The 18,090-nt window shown below is 37.8% G+C and overlaps 1 protein-coding gene across 3 annotated transcripts in view; it reads right to left on the reverse strand.

The window, feature by feature from the left end:
• Positions 1-11,759: 11,759 nt before the first annotated feature.
• Positions 11,760-18,090, reverse strand: part of LOC113435962 (vitellogenin-1-like) — a 46,826-nt gene continuing 40,495 nt past the window's right edge. For all 3 annotated transcript variants that reach the window (XM_087930076.1, XM_087930077.1, XM_026700081.2), the window contains 7 exons: positions 17,918-18,053; positions 16,588-16,711; positions 15,827-16,025; positions 14,103-14,197; positions 13,571-13,665; positions 13,312-13,456; positions 11,760-12,036 (listed from right to left, as the gene is read on the reverse strand). In XM_087930076.1, the coding sequence (XP_087786202.1) occupies positions 13,343-13,456; positions 13,571-13,665; positions 14,103-14,197; positions 15,827-16,025; positions 16,588-16,711; positions 17,918-18,053 (763 nt within the window). In that variant the 3' untranslated portion in view covers positions 11,760-12,036; positions 13,312-13,342. The remainder of the gene's footprint in view (positions 12,037-13,311; positions 13,457-13,570; positions 13,666-14,102; positions 14,198-15,826; positions 16,026-16,587; positions 16,712-17,917; positions 18,054-18,090) is intronic.

Here is an 18,090-nt window from a genome sequence, read left to right on the forward strand (position 1 = left end):
AACAAAAGAAAATAAAACAAACAAAAACTATATAAATATTCAGATCTGCTCATATCATCATCATCATCATCATCGTCATTGTCATTGTCATCGTTGTGGTCATTGTCATTATCTTTCTAATGTTATTACTGCAGGTGCAGGGTCCACTTTTTGGATTGATGAATGCCATCTTCCATAATCAAACACAGCATCTAGATCACATCTGCATTTTGACAGAAGTGGCTGTAGATCCATGGGTTGCGACAAAAAGCTGCCTGATTGACTTGTCTCCTGGGACTCATGTGAATTTGGTCTGTGTTCAACTCAGCACTGCCCTGTAGTGGCACCACTAGGAGGAGAAGACCTCACCAAGAGATCTGCTCATTCCATGAAGAAAAATTACAGAATTAGTTGTTCTCCTATCTAGAAAAGAGTCATCTTCAAGAATACTTGATAGAGGCTGATAAAACTACAGTATTACTTGTTTGAACTCACAGCACAACCAGATCTGTAGTCTGTTGGAAATCTGGTTCTCATAGAAACAGATGCTGCTTTTCCTTTCAGTATGGAATATGTGTAGACTCATATTATCAACTCAACTAAATACTGGAGAAATTCCAGCAACAAGGAACCTTGAAATCAGATGACTTTCCACCTGGCTCTGATTTACTTGATAAACTGTGGGTTATGTTTTTACCTCAACAGTTCATGCCACAGGCTGCTAGAAAGGAAGTGTCTTACATTGCGGAACGATCATTCTTCTCAAAACTTAGTAACAACTGAACAGATTCCAAAACATTAACAAGTATGAATTTGCTTTAGGCCAAGGATTAAGTGGAATATGCTTTCAGACAAAAAGGATTGAACCTGTGAAAATAGCTGCCCTTGCAAATAACTATGTAACTTGCTTAGGAGAGAAATTGTGGTCTAAAATCCAATATAATGTTCCTTTCGAAAAAGTGCTGTATTTTAAAGTGCCATAGCAAATAGAAGGGGATGCTAGGTTTATTAGAGTGTTGCATTAGGCTATTTTATTTCATTAATGGTGAAAAAAATGGACTTGGCCAGGTTTGCCCTATTGTTTGGGGGGCGGGAATTAAGGTGTCCCATATGTTAAAATAATTTACTGTATTATTTTATACACTTTTTATATGTATCAGAGCCAGTCTGGCATAGTGGTTAAGGCATCAGAGTGGAAACTGGGAGACCAGGAGTTCTAATTCTATCTTAGGCACAAAGGAAGCAGTGGTAAACCACTTCAGAAAAACCCTGCCAAGAAAACTGCAGGGACTTTTAGAATATAATATAATAGAATAGAATAGAATAGAATAGAATAGAATAGAATAGAATAGAATTGTTTATTGGCCAAGTGTGATTGGACACACAAGGAATTTGTCTTGGTGCATATTTCAGCGTACATAAAAGAAAAGATAGTTCATCAAGAGTTAAAAATCATAAGATATTTCTCTAAGAACTGGACACGATTCTCTCTTGCAGTGGAAGCCCCTTAAAAATAAGAGGAAAGGATTTACTACAAACCTTAAAGAATGCTTAGTGTGATGTGATTTAAAGATAAATATTGTGAATCTAATCTAACTATATAACTTTGAGTTTATGGAGTGGATCTTAAATGTCCCTGCTTATTACTTGGGCAGCACATGACTGAAATTCTCTGATGTCCAATACAACTGTAACTGAAATAGTTTAAAAACACAATAAGCCACAAACTGATCAGAAATAGTAATACTTTTATTTGTGGAAATAACTATAACTATGGAATTTAGTCTGGTTATATGGCCTGGGCGCCTCCTTGTGGCAACCACTGGATAGAATACACAGTCTTAGGTCTGGGTTTTTTGAATTACACCTGAACTAAGATTCCCACCCTCCTTCTGTTGGGCTAACCACCCTGTAGGGAGTTCTTTCTGTTCATTTCCAAGAAAACAAAGACTGAAATGTGTTGGACCTCCTGGAATCCAAGACTACAGCAGAGATGGAAAAAAGCATGAATGACTTGTCTCCTAGGTATGAAACTACTTTCTAGTCAACTTATCTGCATTAGTGGTGTACAATTCCCATCTAAGTGGAGTTCTAGTGTACATAAATTTTACCTCTATCCTGAGGAACTGGATGCTGAATGAGTCATGGCTCTTGTATCAAAAAGATAGAACTGGTCTAAAGAAGATGAGGAAGCACTAATGAGACACGCAAATCAACTCTGGCATGAAGGGATGCTTAAAACAGCTTTTCCAATGGATGTGTTCCCTAGACTCTCTACAGAAGCCATCAAGAAATGTATTTAATATTTCAAATGGGCTCCTTCAGTACAAGCTTTGCAAATCTCAGAACTGCCTTCCAATGGACTCTGACTACCCATACCTGGCCCACACATATATCTGGAGGAATACTGTATTACATCATTCTATTAAACATCTTCAAAAGCCCATATTGGGAACAAAAACTCTGTATCAGAAATATCTTGTCAAACGATTTCCCCATAAATGGGGAAACTGACCATTATGTGACATCATACTGTCTGATTAGACCTTGGTCTAATAAACTAATTTAAAAGGCAAATTATGCAACCATACAGCATCTGAATAAACTCCAGTAAAACGTTGCCTGCAGTATATTATCCATTCTAATGCAGAAATTGAAAAATTCATTTTGGATTTCTGCATGTCTTGGACTTGGGAACATCGCACACTGTTCAAATTGACACTGCTTGGTGTGTCTGTTTTAGCATTCCAAAACACTCAGACCTATTCTACTTTTTATGTTTTGTGTTACTTCCCAACAGTTAATAGTTTAAGTTTATATTGCAAGATTTATGGCAAGCTATGTGTTATAAAATTCATGTACTAAAGGGTGAGAAATTGAGAAGGAGAGAGGAAAAGGGAGTGAGAGGGAGATTTTTCTCTGGAAAGAAAGGAATTGGTGGACTTTGGGATCTTCCACCTACCACTTGCTTTGTTTTGATCAGTTACTAACACTCAATACAGCCCCCAAACAGATAAATCATACAGAAATTCACGTGAAGAAAGACAGTTCACTTCTGATCTTATGCTGTGGAAAAATAGGAACCACGAAGCAATCTCTAAAGTATAGAGAAGAGAACAGCAAGTATAGACTAAATTTGCGAGTTTTTAATGTGGGATCTTGAAAATCTTCATTTCTTTTCCCAAAACAACTCTATTCCTCATTACAGTAGAAAGTAAGCTATATCCTACTAAAGTCATCTGGTTAAGGAATACCTTTCTCTATGTGACCTAGTGAGTTGGCAAAACATCACGGTTCAAAATGTAGCGTTCCTGAACTGAAAAGCATTGGAGAAAATATGCTTCAGATTGCCTGAAATGCTTATAAATCTGTTTCTCAACTATCAAAGGTTGAACTAAAAAATTAGGCCACTAGATGGCATGAGGGTCTCATGATTTAATATTAAGAAAAAAAATTGCCTAACTTCCCCTGATTTTGTTCAATGCACTGGTGCTTTGAAAAGTGATAGCAAGTTGGATATTGCAAAATATCCTTGTCAACCAGTTCCCTGAGAGGTATATTTGTGAAAAGGCTAGACAGCCATCTGCATGGGATACTTTAATTAGGATTCTCACACTGAGCAAGGGATTTGACTCGATAGCTGCAACGAACACTTTCAACTCTATAATTCTGTGACATTCCTCTTTCACATAGCCAGCCAAATACTGCACATGACTGTGTTACAACATCAAACTCAGTTCATAGTGAAGGTAGCTGAATTGTTTATATTTAATTTTTAAAGAAACTGGTGTTATATTTTGTAAGCTGCCCAGACTCCACTGGAATAGACAGGTATATTAAATTTAAACTATTACGGCTACTAATAATAATGTGTGTTATACATTTTCCTTGGATGTAAATATGGCTACATATTTTAAAACCCTCAGCCTTTCTCAATATGAGTGACATTTAACATTAACCCAGTCAAATATTTTATCAACTCTGCCACTTCAAGGAAGATTTCAGTGTATCCCTTTTGCCTGACATCCATGATGCCATAAGATGAGCGAGTCTGTTTAAACAGACCTTATATTATCCTGCATATTTTGTTTAAATGTCAGATTGAAATCTTTGGTAGCTGCAAGGTAATCATTCTTAGTTAATTGACTATGGAGTCTTGTAAAAAGTTTGAGAAACTATTGTTTATTCAATGTGTTTGGAATCTAGAGCTAAAACTAAAACAGGTTGTCCTTTATCTTCTCAAAGAACCCAAGATTTCAAAAAAGCCATTTAGGCCATCACATCCAAGCAGATGCAGGAATTTAAATTAAGGCAACTCAACAAATAATAGTCTTCCTTCACTAAAATGTTTTTAATGAAAGTGAGCATATACTTGCCCACATTCTGGAAAATTCATCCCACCCCTCACCTGATTTTAAAAATTCAACTGTTGGATTAATTTTAGGTATGCTAGAATGCCCCCAATCCCATGTTTTATTTATTTGCTTTAGTTATATACTGAAAAATTCCTTATGGGTTCATAGCAGTGCCTTTTAGCACTTCAATTGTCACTCGGTTTTGGGTACATGCAGAATTTATAAGCATTCTCTGTATCATTACAATTACATATTTTGAATAAATAAGGTTGTCCCAAAGGTGCTTTTTTCAAGAGGTAATTGGACTTTCTGGAAGAAACCCTAACCTTAATGAAGAGTCATCAATGGGCACACTTTGAGTCTGATGTCCCAACTTGGACTTGTAAGCAGGTGCAGACGTCTGAGGCCTAGGAGGCCTTGGATGAGGGGCCTGTGTATGATGCAGGGATGGGGCATGGACTATCAGAGAGTGGAATGCTGCATTCGGAGATTGTGGAGGCTGGCAGCAGTGATGCAGAGGACTCCGAGGAGCCTGTGTACAATGTGTGTGCACACAGGGATGCTCAAAGGAAAGAGCAACTGCAGTAGCATGGGCAATTTAGGAGTAAGGCTGCAAGGTAAGAGCCTCTCCCTTAAGAGATAAAAGCCAGCCTGAGGGACCGGGATTCTTTGCAGGAAAAAAAGAAGTTCTTGCACTTCAAGCCTTGTGGATGTTCGGACTATCCTGGTTTGTGTTTGGAGACATTTTGTTTTGAATAGTTCTTGGCAACTTAATCTAGTGTTCTTGGCAGCCTTGTATAACCTTGGCAAGGATCGTTCTTATCAGAGACAATTAGTTTTCATAGCCTTTTAACTGTGAATGAACGGAATTCGGAGAGAAGCATTAAAAGGTTTTGCTTTTACCTCTGTTGGGTGTTTGTTTCCTTGGAACAAGGTTTGGGTCGGAACTGCACCTGAAGGCAGGACAAGAAGCCACGAGTGGAAGTTTATCAAGGAGAAAGCCAACCCAGAACTAATGAGAAATTTCCTGATAGTTTAATCAGTGAAATGACTTGCCTTTAGACATTGTAGGTGCTCCAACACTGGAGGATTTTAAGAAGAGATTGGACAACCATATGCCTGAAATGGTATAGGGCTTCCTGCTTGAGCAAGGCTTTTGACTAGAAGAATAACTCTGCCATTCTTTTACTCGGTTGTTTTGCAATGATCTACCTAATTGTCATGACCTCCAACCTTCATTAGTTTTTAGTAGTAAAGTTCAGTTATTCAGATGTAAAGCAGAAAAAGTGTTTTGGATCTGATGATCACATTCAATTCATTTCACCTGTTGATCCCTCTTAAAGAAGCTTTTTCTAGAGTTGCACAATAGCTTCATTGTCTCATGGAGTTTGAGATAAGGAAGTCCAATATCCTTTCTCCACTTCTTGAAGACAACGTTTGCCTCATCAATTCTCTAAGACTTCCCAACATGAATGCATCAGCATTTGGCCAGTAAATCACCAAGTTCTTTCAGCATCCTAAGATGCAACTCCTCTGGCCTGGAAGGTGCAAATTAATTCAAAATAAACAGATATAGCTTAGAAACATTTCGGTCAGTCCCAAGCTTAAACCTTCTTTCCTTATCCTGCATTTTACAGTTCTCCACAAGACACCTATCTTCTTGTTGAGAGAAATTGAGCCAAACAGGAGCAGCTTTGCTTTTCTTCCTTCTATTAGCTATTTGTCATTTTCCTATTTGTCATTTCCAGTTGGTTCTTTTCTGCTTTCATTTTGAACATATTTAAAGATGCCTTTTGTTGTTGTTCTTAGCAACCATCATCAATATCAGCTTTTGCTATTCTGACATTATCTCCACAGTTATGGACTAGTTAACAGTGTTTTCTCTTAGTGTCTTTGCTTCTTCCACTTCCCGTATGTGTTCTGTTTTGTTTTCAAATCTTCACTGAAATCCTCACTAACTTTCTGTGTTTCTGTTGCTTCCAGTTTTTGGACTCAGGCATTCCAAATGAACCACAGCTGGAGCTCTCTGCCAACCTCTGAAGGAGAAAGTTGCTAGCAACACAAAATGGGAACTTATAATTTTAACAAGGATTGGATACTACTAAATGCTGTCACAGTGTAAAATCTACTTTTTAAAAAAGTGTCTTGTTTGATGGATGGATATTAGCATACAACTGAAATATTTTTGTTTTGTCATGTATTTTTTTCCAAATTGATGCTGTCTACAAGCTTACAGGACCCAGCCATTTTGATTCCTGGCCACACCCACGCCCAAGTGGCAGTTGGAACAGAGTTCTTTTCAGGTGGGGAGGGGGAGTAGAACGTCTAACTCCTTAGCATCACAGCGTGTTAATAATAATATAAGAAATACTAATGATCTGATAGTCATTTCAAAAAATCCTTTCTTAGTGAGCACCTAGAAGCCAAGAGGAACATATGTGCCAAATTTCAAATTTGTAGGCTTTATGGTTCTGGAGATTTTGTGATGATGCATTAGTGGTATTTCACACACACACACACACACACACAGACACACACACACGATTTTTCAAATTTATTTTTAGACTTTTTTTATCCCAACTTTATTACTTTATAAGTAACTCAAGGTGGAGAACATATATAGTTCTCCTTCCTCTCCTTATTTTCCCCACAACAAGAACCCTGTGAGGTGAGTTGGGCTGAGAGAGCTGAGAGAAATTTAAAGTTTGAATGTTAGCCATGTGATTCAAGATATATTTGTATAGTATATTAAGAAAAAAATGAATTTCAATGTATTGATTCCAACTATCCAGTGTAAATTATAACTTTGGGGAAAGATATGTTTTCTATATTCCATGTGTGTGTGTCTTTTGTTCCTTGTGTAGATCAAGGTGTAGCTTTTACAATGTCTGCTTTCCTAGCCAGTAGCCTTGGTAGGATGTTTTCTGTCTCTGAATAGAGGCTCTTATGACTGGACTGTAAATGAATACAAATTGTGTCTTTAATAGCCAAGAGAGAGATGGGGAGGGAGGGGAAAGAGGAAGGAAGGAAGGAAGGAAGGAAGGAGATTCTCTTTAAAAATGGAAGTAATACAGTATACAACATCCCTAATCTCTGTCATTAATTAAATAAAAGAAAGTGAATTGTCTTACTCTTTCCCCTTCTTCCCTGAAGGGAGTCTTATTATATTTGAAGCCGCTTTGGGAGCAAAACTTTGCTTGACTTGGAATGAATCATAGCTATTCTCTGTGCTATTAAAGATAAAAAGCAAGCAACTGCTCTATCCTTCTTATTTCTTTTCAACATGTTGGATGTCAGTTTTCTTCTGGAACTAGTGGGCTGCAGCTGAGAGTACCAGATTACATTCAATTCAAATGTACCGGTTTAGTCTTTGAATGCACTATATAGCTGGATACAGGTTCCTCTTGATGTTGGGAAAAAAAAAGAATTGACTTGTTTTCTCTCTCTTTTTTTATGGTAACTGGGGAAAAAATAAAGTCAAACAGAGAATATTTTTCTACCTCATGATCACATTTCACTTGCCTTTTGTTATGCTGTTTGGTGGGAGATGAAGAAACTTGTGGCCTATTTCTAAATTACAGAGAAAGAATGCTTTGAAAGTTACAGCACTGGGTAAAAGAAAAAAAAGCAGGAAAAAAGAATTAGAGACCTTCAGCTGATGGGAAACAGGGCATGTCATCAATTGAACATGAGCCTTAGGTAAGGGAGAAGATACACACTTTCATTAAAAGATCTGTGTTCCAGGAGGAACTGAACTTTTCAGGTTGAAACTGAAGATGCTCAGTATACTTTTGCTGTTATAGTTGGGGTCAACGTGCGTTACCATGGCATAACTCCAGGCAGTCTGAAAATTGCCTAAAAATATACCTGGTTTAATTAGATCTATCCTTTCTATGACTGGATTCCTCTGAGGAGAATAGCAAGGCATGGAAGATGTTACAATGATCAAATGACATACGCATTTGCAATTTTAACAAGAAGCTGTGTTTGAGAAGCTGGTACTCCAGAAATATTGAAATAGGGATATTTCTGGTGTTCTCTGCTGTTCAATTTAATCAAAGCCTGGTATCGAGTATCCAATGAGCCACAGGACTCTAAGAAGTAATTCTTCTCTCTTCTTTTGTAAATTCAATTAAAAGAAAATAAAACCTTTAACTGTGAACAAATAAAATAGCTTTACTACTTGCATTAGAGAAATGCAAGAGAGATAGATGAGCAGTATCACACAGGTACAAGGATAAATTTAACAGCGCTGAGCTCTTGAATGCATTGGGATGAATCCTCATTTTCTGGTAAAGATGATTTATTGAAAACCTAGCAGTCTGTATTTACTGCCCATTTTAAATGTACAGTAAATATCTAACCATAACCATAAGGGCATGCGGTGGCCTAGCGGTTAAGATCCAGCTTGAGACCCAAATACTGCATGATGGACTGATGGACTGTTCTTACCCCAGTTCCTACCAACCTAGTAGTTTGAAAGCATGCAAATGTGAGTAGATAAATAGGTACAACTTTCAACCTAGTAGTTTGAAAGCTTGCAAATGTGAGTAGATAAATAGGTACAACTTTGATGGAAAGGTAACATTGTTCTGGGCGCCTCAGTGTTTAGTCATGCTGGCCACATGACTATAGAAGCATCTTCAGATAACGCTGGCTCCCTCAGCTAGGAAACAGAGATCAACACCACTCCCTAGAGTCAGACACTACTGGACAGCGAAAACCTTTACTTTTACCACACAAGTTCTCCTCTTCTTTCTTTGCAAGAGCATTAGCAAAAGTCTCATGAAGCCATTTTTTAAACTCTATTCTACCTTATATCTTTCTTCTGGGCTGATCCAATCTGCTTCTCTTCCTGGCTCTTCAAACCTGGTTCCTTTCTTGCTGATTCACTGGGCAACTTCCCCACATGAGAAATTGCCAGTATTTCTCTCCTGTTTTTGGGGGGTGGTAGGGTGGGGTGGGGTGGGCAAAGCTCTATAAACCTAGTCTCCCCAATTTCTCTTTCTTTCTTATGGCTTCAGGAAGTGGGACCTCTGGTTCAGAGGTAGTATTCAGCAGGTTCTGACCAGTTCTGGAGAACCGGTAGCAGAAATTTTGAGTAGTTCAGAGAATCAGAAAATACCACCTCTGATTGGAGATTTTACAGCATCCTTCCCCTGGCACACCTACCAAGCCATGCCCACAGAACCAGTAGTAAAAAAAATCTGAATCCCACCACTGCATCTGGTTGGTCAAATGAGTAAAGCTTCCTTGCTTTCTGCCTTTTACCTCTTGGCTTAGCATAAGTAGCCTTTATTTCTTTAAAACTTCATCTCTTATTTTCTTATTTCTCAATCCACCTCTCTCTAGGCCAGGGGTATCCAACCTTTCACCTACCCTGGGCCACATTAGAAGATGAAAATTTGGTTTGGGCCGCACATAAAATAAAATAACAATAACGATACCTGATCATCCAAAAAACCCATGGAAAACATAGTTAACATTAAATTTATTTGGAAATGAAGTTAGTGAGATGTTTTTATTATTTATTATTTATTAAAAATTATTTATTTTTTATCACGGTTTTTTTATCACGATTTTTTTATCACGTTTTTTTTATCACGGTTTATTTTCCGGCCAAATATTGTGGGGGGAGAAAGCTCGCCTGCCTCGCGCCTACCTCTCCTCCTGCAAATGGCCCAGCTGGATGAGGCAGAACTGGAAGGCAGAAGCAGCAGCGGCGGTGGGGGCAGAAGCAGCGGCGGCAGTAGGGGCAGAAGCGGTGGTGGGGGCAACGGCGGCGGGGGCAGAAGCAGCAGCGGTGGCGGGGAAGAAGTGGTGGTGGTGGTGGCAGAAGCGGTGGTGGTGGCAACGGTGGTGGTGGCAGAAGCAGCAGCGGTGGCAGGGAAAGAAGCGGCGGCGGTGGGGGCAGAAGCGGTGGCGGCAGCGGGGCAGAAGTGGCAGCGGGGCAGAAGCAGCAGCGGGGCGGGGGCAGAAGCAGCAGCGGTGGCGGGGCAGAAGTGGCAGCGGGGGCAGAAGCGGAGGTGTGGGCAGCGGTGGCAGGGGCAAAAGCGGTTGGGGTGGGCACTGGGCCGCATTACGAGGTGACCTGGGCTGCATGTGGCCCACGGGCTGCGGGTTGGACAAGCCTGCTCTAGGCTAACCCTTTTCTTCTTTTTCCTAGTTTTGTTCTAGGCTAAACTTACTCTTTTTCTTCTCTTTCTCCCTGTTATGGCTCTCTATCACCACAGCACCGCAATTTTTAATACATTTTATAACTCTCCCAAGTGTTGTTTCTGGCTCCCTGCTCCTTGAAACCACATATATTATTTCCACAAGTCCCTACTTCTAATTTCTTTCACTGGCCCCAAGCCATTTAGCTGCAGTCATTTTATCCCCCTCTTAATCGTCTCCTAATTACTTTTTCTCTCAAGGTTCTTATTCCTCTGATTCTGACTTATTTCAGTTTCCTGACTTATTTTGGCCAACTTCTACCAGCTTGCACCAAACTTTTACTCCAGTAATTAATTATCTAACTTATGGCAAGCAACTGGGTTGCATATATCATCATGTTCTCAGTATAATTATTACACAAAATTGGAGGAAGAATATTTCTGCAGCATTTCCTTTTTGATTTGTATTCTCAGTTCATTAAAACCCTCTCTGAGGTTGCAGTCCCACATCTGCTTATGGACAAAATCTTCTTCAAGTCAAACCCGCCTCCTAGTGACTTCCTGGCAACATGGACAAGTAGTTTAGTGCTGTATTTGTTGAAAAAAAAATCCTTATATTCCTAGATTATAGACTGGTATTGTCTGAAGGTTACCCATCAATACACTGTTGAGGCCTGACCTGCTTACCTTCTGAACAAGATAAGTTGGATGCTACAGATTTTCTATCTGTATGTTTATATGTGGTTAAATGCAATGGAACTATTTCATAAATAGTTATGAAATAGGTTCATTGGCTATATAATCACAACTGGTCATTGGAAGACAATCTAGATTAATCCAGTTTTAAATGTGGCAGCACTGATATTAAGGTGTGGTACTCTTTGCCCCAATCAGCCCCTAAACAGCCATTTTGTAAGGCTTAGTCTCCATTCTCCATTCCTCATTCCGTAAGGCTAAGTCTCCATAAGTTGCTCTCCCCCATAGAAAAGGCTGATGGGAACATGACTAATAATTTTCATTGTTGAGGTGTTTGCTTTCATCTGGTATAGGCTTGGCATGATACATGATTTCTTCATAGAACTCTTCAACACATTATGGACTTCTGCTATGATGTATAGTACTTCAAATGTTAACTTACTTCAAAACTTAAAGTTTTGACAATCTGTTTTAATAATTGAACTGGCTTCTCACTAATAAATAATGGTAGTATTACTTTATTTTGACTTTTATGTTTTCTGGGGATAAGAAAGAATAAGAAAGGCCATGCAAATTTATTTAATATGACATGCATTTATTGAGACCTTCATCTAATGATTAGCACATTTGATATTTTTAATTTATTTTCAGTTAGCATAAAATATGCACATTACATAGGGCTTCCACATCCCTAAAATTATTTAGTTCATCTATGGGTCAAAGTATTTGTCTGAAAGAGGTTATCTGGGAAAGGTCTTTCCTATCTTCAGTCAGATCTTGCCGACAAGATCTTTTGGGTCTTCTTGCATCATCTTGGGTCTTCTTGGATTAAATCAAGTCCATTGAAGTTTCTGCCACAAAAACACAATCAATATTAATAAATAATAGAATTCAAAGCAAATACATTGGAAGAAAATTTTGTAGGTCTTTTGATTATATAATAAAGTATCATTCTCCATTTGAGTTAGGAATGAACATCAAAACAATGGTTGAACTGGTGTGGGATTACAAAAAGCTAGGCATTTCATTTTTATGATTTTATCCATAAATACAATTTTCAAACAATCACATTATTATTTTAAGGCTGTTTTTTTAAAAAACCAGATACATATGGCGTCTGTCCACAAATACCAAATCCCCTGAAGTAAAACAATTCATCCAAATATTTCAAGCTCCTAATTGCTAAATTAAGGAGCAGAGCATTTCAGGGAAATAGTTGATTTTTCTGATTTGAACTAGAATGTAACAGAAAAAAAAATCCTGGTCAGAAAAGGGATAAATCTTGGTTTGAAGAAAATAAAATCATAGCGTATAAGGGACCTTGGATGTCTTCTAATCAAACCCCCAGGACCCTGCTCATCTTTCTTGGAAACTTCTAGCAACGGTGCACCAACAACTCCAGGAAGTAAGCTGTTCCATTGATTAATTATTCTTACTGTCATGAAGTTTCTCCTTAGTTCCAGGTTGAATCTCTCTTTAACAACCTTCCACCTATTGCTTCTTGTCCCACCCCCAGGACTTTGGAAAATAATTTCACCCCTACCTTTCTGTGGTAGTCTCTCAGGTACTAGAAGACAACTAATATGGCACCCCTAATTTTTCTCTTCAGTAACCCCAGGATGTGCAGAATGATCCGTTTAAGAAAATGTGTTTATGAGCTAGATGCTGGCATGGTATTTCATTCCTCTCTTCCTCTTCCTGTGACCAAAAGTTGTGATTACTAGTAAACTGGTATGGGGGCATATGGTCAGAGGTTATTCAATCATAGTATGCATTCTGTAGATGGATACAACTGCTAGAATTAATTAGGAACTTCTGAAGGATGCACTATTTCCAACTATGGATGTCTACCATCACAATCTTAATTTATTTTCATGTTTGGGGGAAGAAACTATTGAATGACAAAGATTATGTGCCAGTTCTTTCTTGAGTTCTCTAACTAGATTTTTGTATGTATTCTTATGAAACCAGGAGGCAGAAATAGAACAGTTTCTTTCGATTCAGTATTATGTGGACATTTTAAAATTGAAAGCACACTTATTTTAACCAATACATGCTGCTTCAAACATTTATAATTAAATTTCTATCTCTAAAATGTTCATGCTTTACAAACCTGAAATTCATACCTGAATCCTGCTGAAGTTCGGGAATTAAAAATCAGTATTGTTCTCTGCCAGCTTGATATGGGATCAGGTCTTCATGTTTCATTTCTCCATTGTAGTCTCCGCAAAGTCCACAGGTTTTGCCTTGTGTTTTTGCAGAAGTTTTTATCTACATGAAACAAATGAGATGTTGCCATAGAAGCTCAACTTATTTTTTTTCCAATACCATTTTTTAAAAAGTAAAAACAAGGAATTCTTGCACAAAAACAGCAGTCTGACTTACTCTCAGTACTTCACCATCATATTCCACGCTTTCCAAGCCAAATTCAGGAGCCTTGATAATAACATTATTGGTTGTTCTCAAAATTTCAACGTTTTCTATGAAGAAAAAGAATAGCTTTAAAAGGCTGGCTATTTACTGCAAGAGTTTTCAAACATGCATACAAACCCCTGGAGATAGCCATTGCATAATTCGAAATGATTCTTGCTTCAGGATGTGATTCTTCCCATGCAATCATATTTTCTATTAGATCTTTCAAATTCTGGGATGCCAATTTGCCCCAAGTACAAATATACACATCCAATTTATGAGTGGGATATTCAGCCAACCCAAAGAGGTTGCCCCATTATTGATAAATGTTCCCTTCTTTTCAAATGCATTGTACTACATTCTTATGGTACGTAGAAATTACTAAGTAATTCAACTTTATTTTTAAAAATAATTATTGAAAAAAATAAAGTAACCAAACCAGACAACATGGAGTATTTGAACTGATTTCTGTTAAAGATATAAAATATGGTATCAGGCGCAGTACCTCTGTTGTATTCATACCCTTCTCTATTTGTTGGTATTGGTAATTTATTATGTAATACAGTCAGCTCCCCTAAGGAATCTTGGATTGTGATTTCTCTGCCATTGGGGAAAAAAAAACCCAGAAAAATGCATTTTACTAGAAAGTTAAACAAAGGGAAAAAGCATAATAAGTAACAGAAAAGAGTCAGCCTTTCTCTGAAGAAATGCTTTTGCTATACACCCTATGGCTTGAATAGATGAAATTTGGTTCAAAGTACTAAAGTTGCAGTGGACTTGTAGATCTGGTAACATGGAAGCAGATGCAATTTTTTCTTCTTTTTATGACCTTCTAATCGCTTTTATCGGATGGGGTTGGGGTAACTGAATGGAGCTGAGTGTTTACTGGCTGGATGCCCTTCCTGATGCCTAGGTGGAATTTGCAGCAGATATTTTTTCTTACCATCCTGATAGAGGAACATCTGTTGCTGCCTAGGATTGAAAAGATGCCATGTTCTTATATAATTCAGATTGGCCTGAAAATATTTCCCACTGATGATCTAGCTAGAGGAATAAAAGGCTGTTTCATTGTCACCAACAACCAACACTGTGGGGAGTGGGGGCTGGTGCTTTCTGAGCTTTCGTTCTGACCCAAACCCTTGTCCAATAAAACGAACCAAAGGGAACAGAAACCTTTTAATGATTCTTACGAATCCCCAGTTAAAAGGCTGCTGCAAACTAATTAACTTTGATAAGCATGAGCTTCACCAAAACTGTGCGAGGTTGCCAAAAATAACAGATAAACTTACCTAGAAATATTTTACAACACAAGAGTTTTCAAATACCAACTAAGATACTGCAATGTCCACGAGGCTGGAGTTTCAAAATGTCTTTGCTTCCTACAAAGAATGTTCGCTTCACAGCTGCCTTTTATCTTCTTGAAGGAGGGGTCATTACCTTGCAGCCTTACTCCCGAGTCGCCTGTGCTGCTGCAGCTGCTATTTCCTGTGAGCAAGCCTGCATGCATGTGCACTTGGCACAGGATCCTTGGGAACCTCGTCATAGCTGCTGCCAGCCCCCACAATCTCTGAAGGCAGCAGTCCACTCCCCAATGGTCCTGGCCCCTCATCTGAGTCCTCGCACTCCTCAGCTGTCCGCACCTGCTGCCAGCTAACCACAACAGCTTGGTTGTTTTCTTGTAGATATTATGGGACTAAACCAGGTGACATCATCAGTGCACAAATATTCTCTTTCATTGGAACTCACACTAAGTTACTTCAAATTATCTAAACAGGGATCTCCAACCTTAGCAACTTTAAGACTTGTGGGCTTCAATTCCCAGAATTCCTCAGCCAGCTTTTTACTATTTACTTTTTACTATTCATACATTTTACTCTTCACCATGACCCCCTCAAAGACCCAGAGATTCCTCATCACAGGTTTAAGGCTTGCTAAGATTTCTATGAATGGGCTGAGTTTTGAATGATCATGTTGAAATTCATTCTTGTAAATCCCTGTAGTTGAGATGTTCAAACTTAATGGGATTCTAAGGTCTTCACTGTTCATAAAACCTGGCCCTCTTTGCATGATTTTACAAAATTGAAAAAATAAAAAGCCAAATTATAAGAAACCTCTCATCAAGAATGACAGAATAATTTCCAAGAAAAAAATAAGCCATTTAAAAAAGAATATTGAAAAAGAAGCTATTGGAAAGAAACTTGAAATAACTCTCCATTTGTTTAAACTTACGCTAAATTAATGGATATGTGAATTTCTTTTGGGAAACCAGGTTTGGGATTGTGGATCCATATTTGGAATTGTGACTTATAACTGCCAGATGTGGTGCAATCCTTAACTACCAGAAGGTCGCATTCTCTGTTGGCAATACTCGTGTTGAATGTCTTGTTGTCAAAGGTTGTAATCCTTTCATCCCATACTTCACACACAGCTGATAAGAAAATAAATAGTAGGGTCAGAGTTAAACTTCAGTCCTACCTATTAGAAAGTGAAAAACCTAAACAAACCCTCAACATTTGCCAAATAATTAATTACATTAAGCATGGCAACAGATATTTATAAGGTTATCCTGCTACATAAACAAGTAAGATAACAATTTCAAACCATATTGCAAATGAAGTTAGCTAATATATTTATCTTGGAATAAGGCTTACTTAAGAATTCCTAATTGATTTGAATGGGACTAGATGTTAAGAAGCAAAACACAAAACAATGGATTGGATCATTACTGATTATATTATTATAATAACTATTATATTATTAAATCATATTTAATCATTGTTATGATTAAAGTGGATACATTGAAATCAACCAGACTTAAATAATATAATAATTACCTTAAGTCTCACTAAAACTGAATGAATTGAAACAGCAATAAGCCTAGATTCAGTTCTACTGTATGCTAACCCAAAAATTGCCACAAAAAGATAAACATGACTAATACTAGTCAGCCTATTAGGTACTGGCTTGGTGTAAAAGCAGCATTAATTTACCTTCAACTTCTTTGGACAGCCATAAACCCACATTCAATTTGCTTAATTTTGGATTCTGAAAATGCGGAGTTGGGATGCCAGTGGGAAAAAATTCAGGATAGAAATCTTCCTTGTAAAAGGTTACCTGGAAAGAAAATAATGAAGACACAAAGATCAATGCTGCTACAAATGCATTTTGATTTAACATTTCACTAAGAGAAATGTTTATCACCTAAAACCATTATTTTATTTATTGAACCATAAACAATGGATTGAAACAAAAGAAAAGAAAGGGAAACATATTTTCTTCCATTCACCCAGCTCGATTTGGTCACAATAATTTTGTATGGATTGTAAAGGGCTTAAGAATGCATGCATAAAACAGTCCCTAATATGCAGATATAAAAACCAGATTATGGAGAATTGATCTGTAACCATCATGAATGCGTAAGAATTACCAAGCACCTGTTTCCCAATTACTTGACTGCAGAGACACTGCAGTGGTTGTAAGTGGAAAGGACTGGTCTTCACATTTTTTTCAGGGCCATCATGGATTCCGTTGCTAAATGAATAGTCATTAGTCAAGGACTATGTTATCTGTGCATGTCCACAATGCATCTGTAACTCAGTATTGTTCTGAGTTCTTCTTGTATTTTTTTGCTACAACACCTGAGAGAAAATTTGGTCTTTCCATTGAGATGTCTCCATTGAAAGAGTGTGTGTTTCTTATCAGGCTTTCCCCCTTGCTGACTTGGGTTATGTACCAAAAAACCTCAGCCTCATCTATCCTGTTCATGCACTATGTAGGAAGCAAAGGAGGTAGGGTTTCATATGTGTAAGCTGAGTGACTGTAAGCAGCGATCCACTTTCTAACACATTTTTCATAGCATAAATATTCTCAGTAGTAATAAGGATGCCTATTTTTTTTAGAAAGTCTACCTCAAACTGTGAAGACTCAGGTATTTATTTCTCTGATCCAGTTTTCTCACTCCATAAAAATGTTTCCAAGTCAAGTAATAGTATTAGGATTTCCAAGAATAATTAAAAAATGTTTAATGGATAAACCTGCTCAGATAGATGACCAACAGCAGAGAAAATCTTCTTCACAGGTTAAAATGAATGAGAAATGGCCTATATTTAGGTCTCTTAGTCTAGAAAATCATACACACAAAATAATTAAGGACAGGAACTGATACCATCTACATCTTGAACTTTAAATTATCTCAGTATCATGTCCTTTGAAATATCAGCCTCTGGCTGATATCCATTTTACTATACCATTCCATTAATTATCCACATCCAAAAGTGGAACTGTATTAGTAAGCTGAGAAAATGGAAAATGATCACCTACATCAGGAATTTTAATGATGGCAACATGAGCTTCTGGAGATTTTTCAATAATTCTGACTATAATCTCATGTGCAGAATTCCTCTCATACATTGTGGAAAAGCCTAAATGATATGCAATTCCAAGAAGTAAATACAACCTAGGGAAAAAGCAAGTTATAGGTGTGAATTATTTCA

Source organism: Pseudonaja textilis, chromosome 3 (assembly GCF_049901715.1).
Source record: "Pseudonaja textilis isolate UNSWEBS1 chromosome 3, rPseTex1.2, whole genome shotgun sequence".
Lineage (NCBI taxonomy): Eukaryota > Metazoa > Chordata > Lepidosauria > Squamata > Elapidae > Pseudonaja > Pseudonaja textilis.